Source organism: Carassius carassius, chromosome 21 (assembly GCF_963082965.1).
Source record: "Carassius carassius chromosome 21, fCarCar2.1, whole genome shotgun sequence".
NCBI lineage: Eukaryota > Metazoa > Chordata > Actinopteri > Cypriniformes > Cyprinidae > Carassius > Carassius carassius.
This window is the reverse complement of record NC_081775.1, coordinates 14,641,232-14,664,798: the sequence shown is the minus strand read 5'-3', so window position 1 is coordinate 14,664,798 and position 23,567 is coordinate 14,641,232. Positions and strand designations below refer to the sequence as shown.

At 40.3% G+C, this 23,567-nt stretch overlaps 1 protein-coding gene across 3 annotated transcripts in view; it reads right to left on the bottom strand.

Moving 5' to 3' along the window:
• Positions 1-23,567, bottom strand: part of mvb12bb (multivesicular body subunit 12Bb) — a 70,149-nt gene that overhangs the window by 22,766 nt on the left and 23,816 nt on the right. For all 3 annotated transcript variants that reach the window (XM_059502766.1, XM_059502765.1, XM_059502764.1), the window contains exon 7: positions 14,307-14,401. In XM_059502766.1, the coding sequence (XP_059358749.1) occupies positions 14,307-14,401 (95 nt within the window). The remainder of the gene's footprint in view (positions 1-14,306; positions 14,402-23,567) is intronic.

Genomic DNA, 23,567 nt, shown 5'->3' with positions numbered 1-23,567 from the left:
TGGTCTAGGGATTAATCAAGTGTACTAGAGAGATTAGTACTAGCTCTGGCATGTGATAGGTCTAGCGGTACTGTAATACTAGCATAGTGATCTGAAGTTGTTTTGAGATTCTAAGTAAATGAGCTCGACCTCTCCAGAGCACGCATGAGCGGCAGAGCTGGCAATGGACCCACCGCTAAATTGCATGTGCCTGATGGGCCGCAGCAGAAGGCACAATTACACCAAATCCCCTCTTAATTAACGGTTCTGTGGGTATGCTAACTCACCATGCTGGAGCAGGAGGTAGGGCGGACTTGGAAAGGGATGTTGAACCATACTAGAAAGAGAAGCAAATTAAGGCAAGAAAGTGCCATAAGGGTCACGCGATATGGTCGGTGCCCGTATTTGTACGCTACAGTCCGTCTGAGAGCTACTTTGAGTTGAGTTAGCATCCCGTACCTACACTTTAGTTTCACTGGCACTCTACAGTAGACAATCACTGGCACGGAGCCCCAATAGATCCCCTCAAAGCTGGGGAGTGTTATTAAGTTTTCCATGTTGGCGGCTGCAGGGCGATGTAAAGTGGCACCTCGGCCTGGTGAGTAATGATGTGTGCCAGGACTCAGGCAGGAGGGATGACAGCATGAGAGGCCTCGTTGGCAGCCACTGGTGCAGCCATAGGACCATTCATCATCTCCTTAAACCAATCCACCAATGCCGCACCGCAATTCCTCATTAATTATGTTAATCATTGTAGCATTACGTTCGTTGTGACATGAGGCTCAGTAGACACTGTAGCTCAGATGTGTCATTCAGATGTGAATATGTGCATAAGATTTGACAGCTGCAGTTTGGCCTAACAAACAGTGTAATATGACACTAAGCCCTGAATGAAGAAAATGTGTAGACATGGATAGGAAGCAGGAGCCTGACTGACTTAAGATGTCTGGATTTACACTGAAGGAACTGTAAAGTGCATGCTGCTTATAACTATAGACAAAAATTAAACAGCATAAAACACACACACAAAAATAAAATCAAACAAAAAGCAAAGAAAACAAAAAGAAAGCAAAGCAATATAAAAACAAACAAACAAACAACAACAACAAAAAAACTTGTGCAAAAAAACAAACAAAAACAATCATATTATGTTTTTTTTCTTATAATTTGTATTCTCAGATTTCAATTTCTCAGAAAACATTTATAAATGTTATTATATATATATATATATATATATATATATATGGTTCACTCAAGGTCTAACAATTGTATCTTTTTTTTTTTTGGATTACACAACATGTAATAAAAAAAAATGAAATGGTATAAAACCAGGATGAATACAAATAGAACATTTCCAAAAACTTATTATTTATGAAAACTTTTTTATTGTTAACTCTTATATATGTCATCTTCTCTTGTACCTCTTATACAGTAAAATCTTGAATAGGATGAAAAAAAAACATTCAATATGACCCATGACTGTGACACCAAAGAATAAAGGATGTTCATAAATTATGACAACACATACAATAGCGTGCTGACTACAATACGCGTTTATTTTGAGAGCATGGGTGTGGGAATTTGGCCATTGTTTCAGAGAATAAACTCTTCATACAGCTGTAGATGAGTCTCTTAATATATTTTGAGACAAAAGCAGGTGGTACACTTTCAAAACAGCCTTTGGGGGGCCCACTTCCCCCTTATCAGAAATGGCTCCATTCCCCGGAATCTCATTGTGAGTTTAAATCGCACTATATATTAGGGGCTCGTTAATAACCAACTTAATGAGTCCACAGACCCATTAAAAGATCTTTAAGAGCATATTTGATCATAAATCTCCTTAACCTATATTTAATGGCTGGATTTCGAGGGAAATATTTTTATCAAGTTCTAATTAGATGTGCGATAACAAAGACTGCTGAACATGAGGGCAATGGGAAGGCTAGACAGGCCCATCTATTGAGGGCGGCCATGTTTGATAGGCTGGAGACTAATGAAGGAACAGATCTTATTCTGGGCTGGGAGATCGACGGCTGAGGAATGATACCCGGACTGTGATTAGGCCCACAGGCACGTGGCTCTCATTAGTCTTATGCTTGACTTAATTCTCCAAGAAACTTACAGACACATTTAGAAAATAATAAAAGAGCACATTTATATTCATAGTGTGAATAGAAAAGAAAAAGACAAAATAGTTTTCCACAGGTAATGAAAAAAAAGATAATAGCATACAATTATATTTTTATTATATTTTTATTATTGTTACTCAAATATACAGTATATTTATGTGAAAATTACTTATATATTTCAAGAAAAATACTACTACTACTAATAATAACCATTATATATACAGTATATATTAACCATTATTATTATTATTTAAATACATTTTTTTATAAATGTATATTTAAATATGAATACTAATACTCACACACACACACACACACCCACACACACACACACACACATATATATATATATACATATACATATATACATACACATACATACATACATACATATATTAGGGCTGGTAAGTAATTAAAATTTTAAAACAAATTAATTACAAGATGAGGCGATTAATTAATCTAATTGCAAATTAATCGCACATCAAATTTGGCTGAGAAATTACTCCCAAAAGGTCATTTAAAGTCAGTGTTGTGTAAAGCATCAAACAGACATTACAAAAAGTAACTTCAGCAAGAAATATTTTGTTTGATAAAATTTATTACATATACTCTTCTGGACCATGAGGGTGAGTAAATGATGACACAACTGTCATTTTTGGGTGGGTGAACTACACCTTTAATAATTTATTTTCTTAATTTTATTATTATTACTATGGAAATATGAATTAATTTATTTAATGAAATGAACAATAATCTTAAACTGCCAGTAGGTGGTGGTAAATGTCTTAATCATTAAGTCATCGAGTCATTTATTCATTCATTCATTCAAATGGCTGATTCATTTAGGAGTGAAGAGAGCAGACTGCTCCTTATCATACACCATGTCATACACCGATCAGTCTATGCAGCGCCACTGCAAATCACTGCAATGAATTCCCCTTCTCCCAAAACAGCTTAAACTACTATTTCAGCTATTAAAATAGTTTAGTTTTGTAGGTAATAGCAAAGTGATTATATTTCATTTTGTTTTTTAAAGTTAATTTAGAAAAACATTCGGAGTATTTTTTGTTTGTTAAATATAAGTTTTTTTTTTTTTTTTTTTTTTAAGTAACTACAATACGGCCAGTGGCAGACAGTGAGCCTACTGTATGTTTGATAAATTTAGCCTTCTCAAATCAAAAATAAAATTAAATCTATAGATATAAAACAGTTCAAGCATATACAAATGTTTAAACGTTAAACCTAATAAATGTGCACTATATTCAATAGTTTTTGAGGAGACACTTTGCAGGACATGGAGTCACCAGCGCGATTACTTGCATTTCTTTTCAGTGGATGTGCTGTCATTTTTTCTCTTAAAGGTAAGAGTAATTATTTGTAACTGCAAAGGGTCTACTATTATTTGTGTGCACTCATAATATCAACAAAACGTTGTGCTTTTATAAAATAAAGAAAACAAGCATGATGCGCTTTCTGCCGTCTCGTCTTTAACAGGAGTTCAAAAATGAACCGAAACTCAGTAAATACATGCCTCGCAGACATGATAAATATATTTATAGAAAGCTTTAAATTACTACTTAAAACAAAACAAGTAAAAAACAAAAATGCTTTCATTATAATCATAATCATAATCCGTAAAAATATACTTCTCTCTAAAGGCGCATCTGAGGAGATGGTGAGTCAGGATCAGCAATTTCATCCTTACGACTACGACTCAGAAAACATTAGTTTATTATTAAATAATTCAAATATCCCCTTACTATTTCCCCCTGTCACATTTATAATAATTACTTTTGAGGGTGCTTTGCGGCAAGCTTAAGCCTATTGCGTGCATTTGAACGCAAAACTGTTCAGTTGCGCTGACGGCACGCTCGCTGCTGCTGGACAATAAACACCGTCAAGCCGCTATTAACGGTCGTGATAGCACGGTCTCGTGTTGTTTCCACTAGTGTGGAAATTTTTTTTCAACCCTAATTGATGGATAAAAATACGGAGAAGCCTAAAACGGGCCCAAGGCCCGGCCTGCGACTGAACTATGACTTGAAAATCAGCCCAAACCCCGGCTCGAGGGGCGTAAAAAAGTCAGTCCTTGGGCAGTTCTGCTTTATCTTTATATTTCCGTTGGTAAAATTGAGCAAAACAGACAACATTGTGTCTAAAGTAACACAATATTATCTTCTTACTGAACTACTGAATAAGATCAGTATCACATTTGCACTGATATTTGCTCATCTGATATTGCTTAACTACATGATGTAAATAATTTTGCCCCATATCTTTTTTTTATTATTTATATGTTTAAGCATGTATGCATAATTAAATAAATACAAGAGTCTCCTATACCTCACATAAGTTGTAGATCAGGGATCTAGAAATTATTGTTTAATGTAAAATGATTTTTAAATAAATAAATAGATGCAATGGCAGCATGAAAAAAATAAAAATAAAAAAGAAGAGAAAAAAGTAAAGAGGGTAATATGGTACAATGTGCATATTACTATAGGTTCCAATACTCTAAAGAAAGAGACCCCCTAAAGGAAAACTGAGGGTAGAGTCCTAAATCCGGATTAATCCAGAAACAAAACTTCAGATGTCACATCAGTCACAGGTTTAGTGGTATTTGCTATCATGCACAAGAGCCAAGCAAGTTGTAAACCCCCTCTGCATTTTCACCAGGCTCCCTCTCTACGTAGGCCACGGGAATAAATCATTAATGGCTTTTTTGGAAAAAAAGCTGTATGCAGTCTTTCATGCCCTGTCGCCAACCTGAAGTCCTTGGCTCCCTTTCAGAACGGTTTTATTGCCCCGAAATTGCACGGCTTAAATCGTGTACCCATCGAAAGTAAAACACAGCTGTAAATCTGGTCTATGTCTATTCCCCTCCTAGTCCCTCACCGCCACCCATCAAATATCCATACACAATTCATTTAGGGCAATTTAGCTGATGCTAAACAGAATCAAGGTGAACTTTCAATGGGCCCTCGCCTATGAGAGAGGAGGAGCAGAAAAATGGTGGCCTAGCTTTGGGGGGTTTTAATCAACCAGCTCCTCAAGGCTAGCCATCCAGCCATGGAGCAGCCGCACTTAGCAGATGAGTTTTTGTGTCGCTAGCCCAAGTGCGTGTTCTCTAATCCTTCAGCCTAAAGTGTTTTGGTATTGTAAAATATGGCCACACGGGTGGAGAGAGCTGCCGGGCTACACGAGATTAGAGTCACGATTAAAAGCCTACGGGATCCTCCTCGACTGCCAAGCGCTAGCTGGAGCGCTAGTCACGGCGCAGTCTGCAGCCGGAGATAAGATGGAACTTTTGTTTGAAACCTGATTAGAGGCTTCCTAATGAAAGTGCTGGCCCAAAAATAATCTTTTTTCTCTGTGTTAGTCAATCAAAAAACAGTGTGGTCGGGGACGGTGAAAAAAAAAAAGTGGGTGAAAAAAGAGAAGTCATTTTGCATAATCAGTGAGCACCATCTGGAACAATTAACGAAATTCCACAGAACTTGGAGGATCAGTCATATTGGCTTATTAAAGATCCTGAATTATAGGAGCAATAAATCCGCGGAAAAATGAAGCATACCCCAGCCTGTCATCACTATTTTAACTTCAAATACGCATGGATATTCGATAAGGCTGAAAAGAAGAGATTAATATATGCAAATTAAGTCAAGCATTTTAAAAACCCCCAACAACTGTCTGCCATTTTTTTGCCTGTCTCTTATTACGAGCCTTTATGTTTTATTCATACACCAGCTCACCTGTCATTTCATAAGCTCTAATATTATGGGGGTATTATTAAAGTGTGTAAAGTGGTGCTTTAATTGGAAAGCTCTGTTGCATTTTCCAATTATTTGCAGCAAATTAAAAGCAGATGCACATCCTTTAATAAGGAGACTAATATCAGTTCCTGAAAATCAAAAATCATTGTCACTAGCTCTGACATTTTGCAAACTTAAGGTAATACTGAAACAACTCTCTCTCTCTCTCTCTCTCTCTCTCTCTCTCCAGTCACCTCTTAATTGATCTTCCTTTAATACACCAAGGAATAATTGATTGGCATTATATATAATCTTTAATAAAGGCATTGTCATTCTTTTTGTGATTAATACAATAGATCTGTTAATGTAACTTACACAGGGGATATTCAATATCTGTGTTATAATGAGTATGTTGCTTGTTTTTTTTTGTTTTTTTTATAGACAAGAATGAAAAATGACAAGCGGCAAAAGTCAAGCTCCTTACCACATATAATAAGATATTAACAATAAGAAGTTCCCTTTACAAACAATATTTAGAGAATCACACTCATTTCTGATATTAAGATATTCTGATATTTCTGACTAAGTATTACTTCATTAATACTCCCCAAAAAAGAATCTATTCAAATCCGTCACCTCACAGATGTTGCAAACGGACTCTTTTTCACACTGATTCCTTCGCTAATTAGGGAATATTTCCTTCAAGCCATCAAGCGAAATGAAAAATAAATGACACAAAAAATCTGCTCAGCTTCAAAGAGGCGGTGGTGAAACAAAGTAAGAGGTTGTGAAGTCTAGAAAGACCCAACTTGTTAAAATGAGCGTGGACTGTCAAGTGAACGAAGGTTGCCAAATCTACGTGAATTAGTTTTTAATACTCTGCTAATAAATGTCAAAGTACCGGCACCTCAAATCTGCACATAATGTGGCTGACAATGACAGATTCCCAGACATGTTGAGTCTCCTGTGCTAGGCTAGTCTTTAATGTGCTGGTCTTTTTTTTTTTTTTTTTGCATGTGTGTGTTTTGTTGGAAAGTGACGGAAGGTTTAATCAAGAAAGCAGGCAATTCATCAATCCTGAAGGAGCTGGTGCTACGAGCCTGACAGAGCGCACATGGTTTTAGCCCTACTCGAACCTGGCCAGCTGTCAACATCCACACGCATACATATATGCACATATGCGAGCGCACGGAGTCCCCAATGATTAAGGTAAATCCAGCTGTCTGTTTGAAACCCCACACTTGTTCCTCAGGCCAAAACTCAATTCATGATTAATGATAAAATAGTAATGATAATAATAACAATGATAATAATACATATATATAATCCTACATTTTAAATAAAAAAATAAATAATTAAACAGATTTAACAAATTATTATTATTATTATTATTATTATCATTATGTATGCATGCTGCGTTACCAGTGATCAAGGTAAATCCAGCTGTCTGTTGAAAACCCCACACTTGTTTCTCAAATCATAATGCATGAAGATTAATTGTAATAGAATTATAACTAATAGTAGTAGTAGTAGTAGTAGTAGTAGTAATAATAATAATACAGATTTCTATAAATAATCATATTTTAATTATATGTAAAACGATATGTGTGCATGCTAATTTGCGTCTATATTTTAATAAATAATGCACATACCTTATAACTTGTCTGTCACGGTTCGTGAATGCACCGTCTCCAGCTGTAGTCATGTTATGTCATGTTGATTGGTTCATGTGGGTGTTGCCACTGATCGCCTGATCAGCGGCAGGTGCATCTCATTCCAACCGCCTATTTAACGCCCTGTCTTTTGTCTCCTGTTTGTCAGATCGTTGTTTGAGGTCCTCGTGTCGATGTCTGTTCGTGCTCCTGTGTTCCTGTCTTTGCTCAGTGTCCTGCTTCAGTCTTCATTGGATATTCACAGTCATTCACGGATTATCACCGCCGATCACCGATCTACCATCACCGCCATCGCTACCAACGCACTCAAATCACCTACCCACCTGTCTGTGCTGCCATCGTGGTTCCTGCGTCACTCACCAGCATTCATCCATCACTACTCCTGTCAATAAACTACCTTTACTTGCATCTGCCTCCTGTCCTCCATTGTTAGCGTCACAGAACGATCTGACCAACATGGAGGCAGCGAGTAATCAATCCTCCTCCCTCGAAGCTTTCCTCAGCGCCAGTGTTCGGAGGATGGACTCCCAGGAGCGGACTCTTAACGACACTGGTCGCGCGGTTCAGGCTTTAGTGACGCAGGTGTCCGAGCTCACCCAACAGTTCCAGCTATTACGAGCTCCCACTGCGCCACTCACACCGCCTGTTCCACCAGCACCATCGGAGGCCCCCTCCCAGCCGGAACCACGCCTCCCGATTCCGGAAGCGTTCTCAGGTGAACCCGACTATTGTAGAGCTTTCCTTAACCGTTGTGATATGCATTTTGCCCTCCAGCCTAGAACGTTCGCCAGTGAGAGGGCCAAGGTGGCCTTCGTCCTGACCCTGCTCTCTGGGAGGGCGGCATTGTGGGGAACAGCGGTGTGGGAGAACCAGGACCCATGCTGAGCCTCGTTCCAGGCGCTCTCCGCCGAGATGAGGCGGGTCTTTGATCGGGCCAGGAGGCGGCCAGGAGGCTGGCGGAGTTACGCCAGCACGAGAGATCCGTCTCGGACTACTCCATCGAGTTCCGGACCCTGGCGGCGGAGTGCCATTGGAACGAGGAGGCGCAGTGGGACATGTTCCTGCATGGGCTGGCTGACCGCGTCCAGAGGGAGATCTACGCACTGGACCTTCCCCCGTCGTTCGATGGACTCATTGAGCTGGCCCTTCGGGTCAACGCACGTCTGGCACGGATGGAGAGGAGGGGGCTACTCAACACCCCATCCAGGGGACCGGCAGACGTGCGGTTCAGCGGCGGGGACGTGGCCAGCCCCGTCTACGATCACGAGCCCATGCAGGTAGGGCGAGCTCGGCTTTCCCGGGAGGAGAAGGAGAGGCGGAGGTCCCTGGTCCTTTGCCTTTCCTGCGGGGGAGCCGGACATCAAGCCCACGCCTGTCCGGTAAAAGGCCAGGCCCGGTAGTACGTATGAGGCTACTATCGGGTGGGATCTCCGCCGAGAAGACCTCATCATCATCATCATCATCACCATCATCTTCTACGCTCCTCCCGGTATGGCTGCGGTGGTCAGCACAGACACATCCCTGTCAGGCACTACTGGATTCCGGGGCAGAAGGTAACTTCATGGACAGCACATTAGCCCACAAGCTCCACATTCCCCTCAGACCTCTTCCGCACCACATCACGGTTCACGCCCTCACTGGTCAGCAACTTCCCACCATATCATACATCACTGAAGACATTACACTCATCACCTCTGGCAATCACTCCGAAACCATCTCTTTTCACATCCTTGACTCTCCCCTGGCACCCATTGTCCTTGGACACCCTTGGCTCCTCCTCCACAACCCTAGCATTGACTGGCTCTCTAACTCCGTTTTGTCTTGGTGTAAAAGGTGTCATGAGTCTTGTCTAGTGTCTGCCTGTCCGTCTGTGTCTGTGTCTGTGTTGCAGGAGGAGGCGGTGGATTTGTCTAACGTGCCCGCTGAGTACCTCCATCTGAAGGAAGTGTTCAGTAAGTCTCGGGCTGCTTCTCTTCCTCCGCATCGTCCTTACGACTGTGCCATAGATTTACTATCAGGTAAGTCTCCGCCTAAGGGCAAACTCTATTCACTTTCTGTTCCAGAGAGGGAGGCTATGGAGAAATATATTTCTGATTCTCTAGCTTCCAAATTCATCCGCCCTTCCTCTTCTCCTGCGGGGGCGGGGTTCTTTTTTGTGGGAAAGAAAGACGGATCTCTGCGACCTTGTATTGATTACCGGGGACTGAACAACATCACGGTAAAGAATACTTATCCTTTGCCGTTGATGTCTTCGGCCTTTGAGAGGTTGCAGGGAGCGTCAATTTTCACAAAACTGGACTTACGCAATGCGTATCATTTGGTTCGGATCAGGGAAGGGGATGAATGGAAGACCGCTTTTAACACCCCCAGAGGGCACTTTGAATACTTGGTTATGCCCTTTGGGCTCTCCAACTCCCCAGCGGTCTTCCAGGCACTCGTCAACGACGTGCTGCGAGATATGATCGATCAGTTCATTTATGTCTACCTGGACGACATATTGATTTTTTCTTCTTCTCTCCAGGAACATGTGCAGCACGTCCAACGAGTGCTTCAGAGGTTGCTAGAGAATGGGCTTTTTGTCAAGGCGGAGAAATGCGAATTTCATGCACAGTCAATTCCATTTTTGGTGTATATCGTGTCGACTGAGGGAATACGCATGGATCCCGAGAAGGTTAAGGCTGTGGTAGAATGGCCAAGCCCAGATTCCCGTAAGGCCCTACAGAGGTTTCTGGGGTTCGCTAACTTCTACCGGCGTTTTATTCGCAACTTCAGCCAACTAGCCGCACCTCTGACCGCCTTGACCTCCGCCAAGACTGCGTTCAGGTGGTCGGACACAGCTCAGGCTGTGTTTGCCAAACTGAAGAGCCGTTTCATTTCAGCCCCTATTCTGATTACCCCTGACCCTACACGTCAGTTCGTGGTGGAGGACGACGCATCAGAGGTGGGGGTAGGAGCGGTGTTATCTCAACGTTCTCCCTTAGACGACAAGGTCCACCCTTGAGCGTTTTTTTCATATCGTTTATCTACGGCAGAACGAAATTACGATATTGGTAACCGAGAATTGTTGGCAGTTAAGATGGCATTGGAGGAATGGCGACACTGGTTAGAGGGATCGGGGGTTCCTTTTATAGTATGGACTGACCACAAGAATTTAGAGTACATTAGCACCGCCAAGAGGTTGAACTCCAGGCAGGCTCGGTGGGCACTTTTTTTCGGACGTTTTGACTTTACTATCTCGTACCGCCCGGGTTCCAAGAATATCAAACCCGATTCTTTGTCACGTATTTTTGACCATTCCGAACGCCCGTCCACTCCCGAGTGTATTTTTCCTGAGACATTAGTGGTCTCCACTCTCACATGGGAGATCGAATCGAAGGTCAGAACGGCCTTAGAAGGGGTAACGCCTCCGCCCGGGTGTCCACCGAACCGTTTATTTGTGCCGGAGGGATTAAGGTCCAACGTTATCCAGTGGGGACATTGCTCGAATGTAGCTTGCCATCCAGGGGTTAACCGTACTAGATTTTTAGTCAAGCAACGATTCTGGTGGCCACTTATGGCTCGCGACATTCACAGTTTTGTTTTGGCTTGCTCGATTTGTGCCACTGGTAAGACTTCCAATCGGCCCCCTGATGGGTTACTCCAACCGCTGCCGGTTCCTTCGAGACCCTGGTCCCACATCGCTCTAGATTTTATTACCGCCCTCCCGCCCTCCCAGGGCAACACGGTAGTTTTAACCGTGGTGGACCGGTTCTCGAAGGCGGCCCACTTTATTCCCTTGCCCAAATTACCCTCAGCCAAGGAGACAGCGTTGACCGTCGTAGACCACATCTTTCGTTTACATGGCCTCCCGATAGATGTGGTTTCCGACAGGGGACCCCAATTTGTGGCTAAATTTTTGGCAAGAATTCTGTAGACTACTGGGGGCGACTGTAAGTCTGTCCTCAGGGTTTCACCCCCAGAGCAATGGTCAAACCGAGAGAGCCAACCAAGATTTGGAAAGGGTGTTGCGATGTTTGGTCTCCAAGAATCCTTCCTCCTGGAGCCAACAATTGTCTATGGTGGAGTACGCCCACAATACCTTACCAGTATCAGCTACGGGCCTATCTCCTTTTGAGTGTAGTGTAGGTTACCAGCCACCTATTTTTCCCAGTATGGAATCCGAAGTTGCGGTCCCCTCCGCTCACGCCTTCGTCCAGAGGTGCCACCGCACTTGGACCAGAGCCCGTGAGACTCTACTCCAAGTGGAGGCGCGCACCAAGGCCAAGGCCGATCGCCACCGGTCTAGGCCTCCCGTATACGTCGTGGGTCAAAAGGTGTGGCTTTCAACCAAGGATATTCCTCTCCGGTCCGTATCTAATAAATTGGCTCCCAAATTTATTGGCCCGTTTACTGTCACCAAGATCATTAGTCCGGTGGCAGTCTGCCTTAAACTCCCTCCTACGTACAGGAGAATTCATCCCGCCTTTCATGTGTCCAAAATCAAGCCCGTATTTCATTCTCCCATTAATCCGCCTACCCCGGTCCCTCCCCCGCCGCATCTCGTAGATGGGGAGACCACCAATTTGGTAAATCGTATTCTGGACTCTAGAAGGAGGGGACGCGGATTTCAGTACTTGGTGGACTGGGAGGGTTACGGTCCGGAGGAGAGAAGTTGGGTACCTGCTAGGGACATCCTGGATCACTCCCTTATCGATGATTACAATCGACAGGTAAGAGATTCTGGGGACGCCAGGAGGCGTCCTTAGGAGGAGGGGTACTGTCACGGTTCGTGAATGCACCGTCTCCAGCTGTAGTCATGTTATGTCATGTTGATTGGTTCATGTGGGTGTTGCCACTGATCGCCTGATCAGCAGCAGGTGCATCTCATTCCAACCGCCTATTTAACGCCCTGTCTTTCGTCTCCTGTTTGTCAGATCGTTGTTTGAGGTCCTCGTGTCGATGTCTGTTCGTGCTCCTGTGTTCCTGTCTTTGCTCAGTGTCCTGCTTCAGTCTTCATTGGATATTCACAGTCATTCACGGATTATCAACCGCCGATCACCGATCTACCATCACCGCCATCGCTACCAACGCACTCAAATCACCTACCCACCTGTCTGTGCTGCCATCGTGGTTCCTGCGTCACTCACCAGCATTCATCCATCACTACTCCTGTCAATAAACTACCTTTACTTGCATCTGCCTCCTGTCCTCCATTGTTAGCGTCACATTGTCATTCTAATATAATTAATTTATAGAAATATATATAATTATACAATATAATTTACAATTACATGCTATAAGATATGGGTGCATGCTAATTTATATAATAAATATATGTAAGCATGCACTAATATAATTTGTTTATTGAAATATGGGTAAGACTTTATCATAAGGTGTCCTTGTTATACATTGCGTGTACTTACTATTGTAACTACAATTAATTATGAATAATTACATGCAAGTAACCCTAAGCCAAACCCTAATCCTAACAAGGACACCTTAAAATAAAGTGAAACTAAAATATGTATTATTATACAATAAAACAATAATAATAATTATTATTTATAAGAAACTTAAGGCAACATTGTCAGAACTGTGGCATAGCAGTATGTACTCATTCCCTGTGTCTCTACTATCTCCATCAATATAAAAATACAAAAAAAAATCCACTGGATAACTAGACCACATACTGCTTCTCTGCTAAGCTCGCCTGTGAACACAGTTACTGACGGTTATAGAGACGTTGCTAAAGGAGGATCAATAGAACACACTACTTGTGGTGACAGAGTGATGATTGGTGGCAGAGCATGTGTCTGCATGTCAGTCAAATGGCATTACCATGGCGACAGGGAAGCAGAATGCATCAGCCCACGTGCTGACAGAACCTTTCCTTTCTCTTTGGTCACACTCGAGAACAAGTCAATCTGCTGTCACTTTAACCACGTCAAAGGCAAGTGGCAGAGTTTAATATGTCAGTCACTTATTTTAACCACTGAAGCCTTGATATGATCAACGTGCCTGTAATCGCGCAATTACAGAACGCGTAAAATCTATATGTGACTTCCTGAAGTCTCCTCAAGGCTGTTTTAAGAGCAAATAGGTATTAATGCAATTAATGAAAATACAAACTCAAGCTAAAATATAGTAAATTAAAAAAACATAGAAAAAAATATGTAGCAACTTGCACAACATCTAACTTTTTTCTTATCCAGATCTCCATGTAGCAACACATGGTCTATTCTTCACATTAAGCCACTAAAATTTAAATATGAGGGATAAAATCATGATTACAAGCGCAAGTTATACACTGTATGACCTGCACATTTTATCACTGATAAAAAAAGAAACTATATATAAAAAAAAAGCACATGAGCATGTGTGACCAAATGTCAGCTTTGGACCTTGAAGCACCTCAATACAGTGTGATTTCTTCTTCTGTGCAACAGATTAGCTCATCCTCACCACATGGTGTCTCTCTCCAGCCAGAAAAAATATACAAGCATGCTTTCACATCTCAAACTCAAGTTATATTTTGGACCTGAAAGACAGTTCTGCAGAGTGAGGTGGTCAATGGGATTTCCTGAAGCGCACATATCACATTCTCCTAATGTTTGCATAGAAGTACACACATCATTGGTTTATTTATTTTTCTGCCACCTGAAGTGTTAACAATAATTGTAGTGATGTCACTAAAGTCAATTTCACAGAAGGTATGTAGAGAGGCTGTAAAAGTTTGCTACAATTACCTAAAATGAATGCTGAACTTTTTAGATAATTATTACAGAGGGACTGACCTGATTTGGTGTAGAGGTTGTAGGTTTGGTGTTCATAGTCTGGCCTGACCATGTTCTTTTTAGTAGGACTGGAGGCCGGAGACTCTGGGCATTTTCTAGGAAAGAGAGGCAGAACTGACCCCATTAACAATGTGCAAGGACATAGGAAATAATTCATGGACATGTTCAAAAGAATCACTGTGTTCAGTTAAACAATTCTGGAAGGAGATCTCACACAGCAATTCAATAGAAATCTTTCTGCTTTCTAAAATTTCTGGACCGTATTTACAAACAGTGTCTGCAGAATTATAAAGGAATTATGCAAATCAGATAACAATGCAAACACGGCCCATAAAATCTGTCATGAACGCAAATTTGCACAATTCAAATCTTCAAAGTGCCACATTGTGAACGACGCGGCAAACTGATGAGTTCTGGCGTACTTTACTGGACTGTACAACACTGTGCTCCACAAATGAATCAGCTCTTAAAGAGCTCTTGAAACTATATAGATGTGATATAAATATACCAGAAATCATTAATGTTAGGGATTGTGGGTCTCCATCTTTAACCACTGCGAATCACTGACTCCATCTGATCATTAACCTCCCATTTTCTCTCCCTCCCTGTCTGTGGCTCTTAGGTGCCTGTGAGCGGTTGTCATGGAGTCAGTGGTAATAAGAAGGGTTTCCTAAGCCAGTATGGTATAACACACACACACACACACACACACACATATAAACCAACAACGTAGCAGTCCAGAAACAGCTCTAAAACTTATACACACACAACCACCTCATCAGTCCAAGGATGGTGTCTGTGGCTAGATTATTAGTGTCACCCTGCGTGGACAGCTAAAGTGTTGGACTTTTTTTTTTTGTTATTTCCTTGGAGCATCACACTAGATTCCTATTAAGTGCCAATGAATCTAATAATGTTGCAGTAATAATGCAACATTATTTATTAACAATAAAGTAATAATCCAACCAATAGTTTATAATAATGAAATTAAATTAATATAATTATATAAATAATAATAATAATAATAATATTAATAATAATAACAGATTGTTATTATTATACATTCATCCTATTACAATAAATAAATAATTTATATTATCAATATTATAAAAAATTATATATATATATATATATATATATATATATATATATATATATATATATCTTTCATACATGCAATTTACTATAACAAATTTTATATTTCCACTACGATTATTTATTCATAAATAAAAGCAATTTGAGGAATAAAAGCAATTTGTCAAAGAGAATAATAATAATAATTATTATTAAATATTTTGCATAAAAGAATCCTCTGCTGGTCTCAAGTCAAACTGCTTATCCATATCAAAGTTTTGGGAAAGAGCAAAAATAGCGTGCGTTGCACTTCATGGACAGTTTGAACTTGCTCTCCTCATCAATCAGGCGCTGGTGAATTACACTCTCTGACTCACTCACGGGAATCAATAAATTCAGTGCTCGCTGCCTGAGTCTCTCTGCATCAAGAGTGCTGCATAATTCTGCTTTAGACATGCTTTGAAGACCAAATGAGCATCTCCAACAGGTTACAGGATGCATCAGATGCATTAAAGTCAGACAGAGTCATGTTTGGAAGAAGATTAGGAGCAAAGTGACACTGCCAAGGGGAGTAAGATGTCATTTAGCCGGTGGAGGAATCTGAGTTTGAGACTAAGTTAGGAAGGTAAGTGCAGAAGTGGATGTTGGAAAAGCTTCTGAAATGTGATATCAATGCAAAGCAGGAGATGTGTAGATGTTGAAAAAGGAAGAGGGGTATGTTTGAAATAAATAGATGAAATGGTTGGAAGCGCTCGGGCTGTAGATGCAAATGCAGATCCGGTTGGTTACTTTGGTGTAAAAATCCGCTAAGCAAAACACAAATTAGCAAAACACAGTCATTGATTCTTTCTGAAAGCACTTTTTTTCAGTCAAACACACTGTCCACCAGAAATCTACTGTACATATCCATCCGAATTAATGAATGGGAACTGTGGGTCAGCTCTAGTATTCAACTCATGAGTAAACTGAAGACAGGTCTGCTGTGAGTGGCTACTCTGCATTTCTATCAGGTGTGATGAGATAAATAAATGCAGTAATTTCTATCAGGGGCCATAAAACATGCTCCCTGACAGCCTGTGGTATTTATGAACTGAAGCCTGCAACTCAGATTTATTTCTCTCGATGGGGCCGACTTCTCCCTGTTCATCTGCATCAGCATTTGCCCGTGTTCAATTCGGCCCAATGGTGAATTTTTAAAAGGTTGGCATCAATCTTGTGGAACCGATTGCCACATTTAATGAAGACTTTTCTTCGTTTGCAAAGGTTGACTCGAACGCAGGGGGGGAGAGAAAGCTGGGGACATGGCTCTACGCGCATCCAGACATTTCACAAACAGCCATAAACTGAAAGGAGACGGTCCGGATGCTCTTTCATCGAAACTGGCCTTGACTACCCCAGTCACTGGAGCAAACCAAAACAATAGCGAATGATACAGAGCGATACAGAAAATGGAAATGTGATGTATTCAGTGAAAAGCCTGTTTACGACACACAAATCTATTTGGACGTAAAACATCACCAATTTGATAAGGTCAATAGAGATAAGAGCTGGTCTTCAGAAAATCAACCATTTTAAGATGATCTAATGTTGTGTATATGTTAAAAATATAAAACTCAAAAAAAGCACCCAATCTCCAAAACATTATGACTTTGAGTCGCCTCTCAAAAAGTGAAATAAAACTATAATATAAGTTTCAGGAGCAAGTGTTTCCCTATCTTCAGAGCTGTCAAACAGTGTAACCATACTCAATCCCAATTCTCTGCTTTTAGCAGTTTAGGGTACACTGGATTTGGGTAGCATATGGCATATCAATTACACATCTAATTCTTAAAATACAAACATGGCTACATAATCAACGGCAGCGCAAGCTTGCATTATGTCGGCCACTAGAGTTTTGACAACAATTAATCATCATTCAAACCCATCAAAGCCACACTGACATAAATCCCACTTTTGAATATCAAATTATACCACAAATCCTCCCAGAATTAAAGCAGAACTGGGATTACAACGTAAACAATTTAACTTGTATACCACAGCATAAGCCTCAAATGGTTTGTGTATCTTATGACATTTTAGATCTTCAACATGGTCCACTTAGATCTAAGGATGATGATGAGGTCAAGAAAGAATGGAGTCTGAAGACAGATGAAGGTCTCGAGGCACAAACCTGGAGGACAGTTGATGGTTGATTGCTAATAAGGCCAAGTGGACACAAAGACAGGCACTCAGGAATATCTCAATGCCTGGTAGGTGGAGGAAGAGGATTGACCTGGGATGAAGGACTGGACAAAATAGAACAGTCTTCAAACAAGGAGACAGGCACTTCCAAAGTGTGTATGTAGACTAAATAAAACCAAATGCAGTTGGATTACCACTAGTGATAAAACAAACAACAACAACAACAAAAGTACTTTCAAACTTTTCTATGAAGCAAAAGGATTTTTAGCTTGTATAGTATTTACAGGCAAGGCAATATTACAGCCTGGGAAAAATCAAGGATCTTCAACATGCTCCACGTGTGTCTCAAAACATATACTCAGAGGACAGTTGATGGTGGATTCCTAATAAGGCCAAATGGAAGACGAGTGGACACAAAGACAAGCACTCAAGAATATCACAATCCCTGGTAGGCGGAGGAAGAGGCTCGACTTGGGATGAAGGACTGGGCAAATTAGAGCAGAGTCTTCAAATGAGAAGACAGACACATCCTAGTAGTGTAGGTAGACTAATATAAGACAGAATTGTGGTTGGACTACCATCAGTGATAAAACTGAAAAAAATTGTCCATTTTAAAACTGTTGCATGAACAAAAATGGTTGCTAACTTATGCAGTATTGACTGGCAAGGCAAATTTACAGTCTGGGAAATTTTGAGGAGCCTCATAAAGGAGCCAATTAGTCAGGGTAATCTCAATATCAAAAGCCCAATCCCACATGCTGGAATCTCCATGGGTGGCTGATGAGAAACTCAAGAAGGCATCAGTGTAGAAGCGGAAGCACAAGTCCGTCTTGGGGAGGAAACATTGGGAACATCTGTCACACTGTGGACAAATTCACCAAAGCCTTCAGTGAGGCAAAGACTGGGATAAAAACAATATATAAAAATAATACGGCACAAACTGAGAGGAATCTGGAAGCTGGTGTTTTGACACTCATCCGAGATCCTCGATGACAACACCTCAGCGCTCGCTCCGAGCAGGCAGCCCACACAACCCACGGCTTGTAGACAGCTGCTCTCTGCAGTGGCGGCTTTCCCGCTTGTCATTAACCCACTTAAAGTTCCATGTCAGGTGTGGAGAAGGAAGAATCTTGAAGAATTCCACGGCGGAATATGGGAGTGTAGAATCTCTAAAGCACCACAGATCTTTGCTGATGATTCTATTGTTTGTGGCACTGCTCAGTTTGAGTTTACTTGATGTGTATGGAAATTTGCACGCTTTTTAGGGCTTTCTGGGAAAGGGTACACAAGAAGAGTGTCGGAAAAACACATCTGAAGATGGTGTCACAACAGATCTCGTACAGGGCCTGCCTTCCCTGAGAACTGGCAGATCAGCCGTTGTTTTGAGAGCTGATGTTGAGTAGGTGACACAGAGGTCACAGAAACCAACAAAGAGCGGGAACACTGACACCCATCCATCAGTGCTACTCAAATGCTGTATAGAGTAGCAAGATGTTCCCATATACAGCCTGTGCCAGCATCAGGGCCGTAGCTGGGGTTTGCGGGGCCCCGGTGCAGGTTGTACCAGTGGGCCCTGTTTGAAATTGTTTAATTTGTATGTTCATTCTATTTATTTATTTATTTGTGCTATTTACACAGTGTTTAATTTTTTTTCAAGTTTTTAGGTGTCCAGGTACAGAAACCGAATAGCACTGCATATTCTTCAATGTAAAATAAAATATACAGTCAAACCAAAATTTATTCAGACACCTTCAACATTTCTTACGTTATCACAGTTTTTTTGCTATGGTTTAGAAAATGGTAATAAAATATGGCAAGAACACAGAGTTAAACTGTGTCAGAACAAATTAATCTTCATAATGTCAGATAATAACGGTACGTGTATTCGTACCGGACCGTTTCGGTACAGGGCTTTCGGTACGGTGCACGTGTGTACCGAATGACCGAATGCAATGTTTTGTGTGCGGAACATAGGTACATTTTCATGTTTCCAAACGAACATATTAAGTGGCGGAAGTCTCCAAGTTCAGCGCAAATCCCGCCCTGCAGCTGATTCTAAGGCCGGTGACACACTGGCTGTGTGGCGTGAGCGTGGCGTTTCTGCTGCGTGTCAGTTGCGTGACGGCTGCTTCGCGTTTTCTGTGTCTTTACACACCAGAATTGTGCCTGACGCGGCGCTGGCGCGCTGCTGCTACTGTAAATGACATAGAGGGAGGCCGGCGACAGACCAGGATCTTGTCTTCACGACAACAATATCTATACTTCATGTTGAGCATAAATATGAAGCCTACTGATAAAGGACACCGTCAACAGTATTGACGGCAAAATAGACTATGTTTGACAGGTGCAATATGCCAGTGTGTCACCGGCCTACCCCGCTTTCACACCGCAAGCGTGAGCGGTGCGCGAGCAGCGCATATTTTTTTTGTTGTCCATGTTAATCAATGAGTGCATTCACACCGGGACCAGGAGCAGCGCGTGAGCGTCAAGCAGGAGCGTCGCGTGAACAGCAGTGCAGCGGGGGTTTTGGCATCCGGTCTATTTTTGCTGTGCTGCTCACGCTCAATTAAAGTGAAAGCACACTTTTGATGGACAAAATAAATGTGATTTAACACAAAACGTGCTCAAAATGCACAGAATAAGCATGTCAAGAGTTTTAACAACAATGCCAATGTCTAGTGTTTTAACAATAATGCCAGAAAAGAAAATTAAGTATAACAAATATGTATTTACCCATTTAAACTTTTTAATTAATCATTTTGGGTGAAAGTATGGTGTATTGTTATAAAAACAAATGTTGAAAAAATTATACCCATTGTTTGAAATGGTTATACTGTCTGCCGAACACGCTTTGCAGCCGCTGCTGTGACGCTGTACTTATACGCTTCCAGTGTGAATACTCGTGAGAGTCTGCTGCTGCAGTGACGAGGTAGTTGCGCACTCACGCCTGTGGTGTGAAAGAGGGGTAAGGTTTTCAAAAGGCATCACGCGAGTGTGAACATCACTACAACTAGGAAAAAAAACAATTGTAATTCAAACGCAGCTCCCGTCGGCATTTAAACAGACCTTTGCTCTTAATTCCAATCGGTCCAACGCAATAACGAAATCTGAGCAGGTCTAAAAACTGAAACTGTTGATGCTGCACTTTGCACTTTGGAAAAGTTATATATATTTTTTAAATATGAGCAGGCCTACAAGTTGGGATTGGTAATGCTGCACTGTAATCAGAGTTAATGATTTATATTTTTCATTATATTTTATTATATGATATCGGTTTGAGACTATAGTATTTTATTTAGTGGAGAACTTTGCAGCAGTATTTTTTTATTATTCTTTTTTTATTTTATATATATTTTATTTAAAAAGTATTTTAAAAAAGTGTAAACAAATTGTTAAAAAAAAGTTTATAGTAATAAACAACCTGCAGTTTAATGTTTGCATTTCTTTCCCTTACTGTACCGAAAATGAACCGAACCGTGACTGTTGACTAATAAAAAGGTTGCATTAGCAATTAAAGAAAAAAAAAAAGTAAGCAAAACATGTTCAGGTCAAAGTGTCTGAATAATTTTTGGTCCCAATTTCTTTTCTTTTTTTTTAATTTCACTGGTAGTCCACAGTTTGAAGAATTTTGGGGTATAATTTAAATCACAGTTCCCTTTATTTTCCTATACTCACTTACATAAATGACATAGTGTCCTGATAATATCACTAAAAAATATAAAAAATTATATCTGGTGTCTGATTTACTTTTGGTTTGACTGTGGATTAATTCTTGTTAAAACTACAAAGTAATTCAGGCAAGAGCTGTGAGTGATTTCTTTCTTTCATTTTCTTGGATTGACATCAACAACACTAGCAGCAGCTAGTAAATTAGGCGCGGTCACTTTAAGACACAATGCATCTATTATAATGATACACATCCATTTTTTTTCTCACTTGTTTACTTTCACTTAAGACATTCACTTAAGTTTTTTTTTTTTTTCGGAACATACTTTCCAAGAAGGGTATTTTGACTAAATTGTATTTCGCGAAGGAAAGCTTGGTTCGGTGTTGCTGTCTGTGAGACGCAGCTCTCTGTGTGCGCACCGAACACGGCACGCAAGTAGCCTGTTACCGCGTCTTGTGTTTGAATGTTTTAAACTCTTTTAAATGTTTATATTGGCAAGGCTTAAAAACACGTAAAAATGATAAACTTTCGCGATGACGCACAGCAGTGGTCTGTCAACTGTCCTGAACGTCTTTTTAGGCTGGCCTCAGCCAGTCTGTGAGATCGCCGGGCGGCCCCCCTCAGCCGTGGGCCCCTATAATCGTCACCACCTTTCACACCCACTAGCGACGGCATCTATCTATCTATAGAACTTTATTCCAAAGTTCAGCCAATATGATTTTATATTTACTGACCTCCAATAGTGACTCAGTGGAGTGAATCATGGGAAGGCATAAAAAAGGCTTCCTGCTCACAATGGGAAATATTCTTGACCTTTACATTTATATTGTTCAGCTATTGGATATAAAAACTTTTCCTGTATATGGCCCTATCATTCAGAGAGAAATGCCTGAAACCTTGATTATATGAAGAAAAAGAGAAACCGAAATATTAGCACAAGGCAACTTTATGTTCTCTGTCAATCTAGAGGTCAGATATCAGAGCGAAAGATGACAGTTTTATCAGGACGACAAATGGCAACGCAGATGGGAGAAGCTGCTCACCCTGAAGAACAACAACCCTAAAATCTATGGTTTGGGAACTGGATTGACCAGGCCCAGTTTGAAAGAAAAGGGGGTCACATAATTGACACCAAGTATTTAAATGACAGATATAGTATGGTGCAATCAAAACAATCACAACAAAGCATAAGGTTATTGGTAAAAATAAAATACTGTACATTGCAGATTATAAATGTATTTTTTATTTTATTTAATTTTTTTACATAAATACTTCACAGAAATTCTTTGAAATTTCAAACAGGCAGCAAGGGAAACTACTTTACTCTCAGTAGTCTGCACACACAGTGATTAGTGTCCTTGTAGCCCGAGGCAAAAGGGTTTATTTGCAGAACCACCAGCATTCAAAGTTAAAGGGGTCATTAAACATTTATTCCTTATTGACTATGTTTAAAACATCTTCCTATAACTGTAAAAAGCATTTAAATTTGAGGGCATCTTAAAAGAGTCAAACAAACAGTAAAACATTGATGGCAGTGCAGAGTTTGTGTGAAATGAGAACAGCATCAAACCTTGTAATGTGACACACAATGCAGGTTTCCTATTCTAAAACCTTTATTTTCTATTATTCCTTTGTTTTTAATAATATATTCTCTTGCCTTTAATCATCTGAGCCTCTTTGTTTGGGATTACACATGGGACCTTTACAGTCATAACTAAGTGACTTAAGTCTTGAAATGTAACTTCAGGAAAATCAATTTAATATATTTTTCTTCAATAATATTTACATTTACATTAAGTCATTTAGCAGACGCTTTTATCCAAAGCAGCTTACAAATGAGGACAATGGAAGCAATTAAAATCAACAAAAGAGCCAATTGGTTTGTGATATTTTTATTTTGCATATTTGTAACTATTATTTAGAATTTGATCAATTTATTGTAATTATAGTATGCAAAATGTATTTTATTATTATTATTATCATTACTGATTTTGATTTAGATTTTTCAAAAAACATTCGAAATGTAAAATTATTCAGTCAAAAGTGAAGAAAAAGAAGAGGCCCAGAGGGTTTTTAATATAGTTGGTAAGGGAAACACAGGGAAAGGGAAAGTCAAGCATATTACATTTTATTCTGAACAAATTAAATCAAATCTTAACTATCCCATCAAATCATTTGATGAACATGTTTTTTTTGTTTGTTTTTTTTACATAATTTTTTTGTATCTTTTTTTTTGTATCATTAATCTTATTTTAGAATTTATACACTAGTATAATATATTATTTATTATTATGAATTATCTTTTATTTTCATATTTGTATTTAAATTTTAGTACTAAT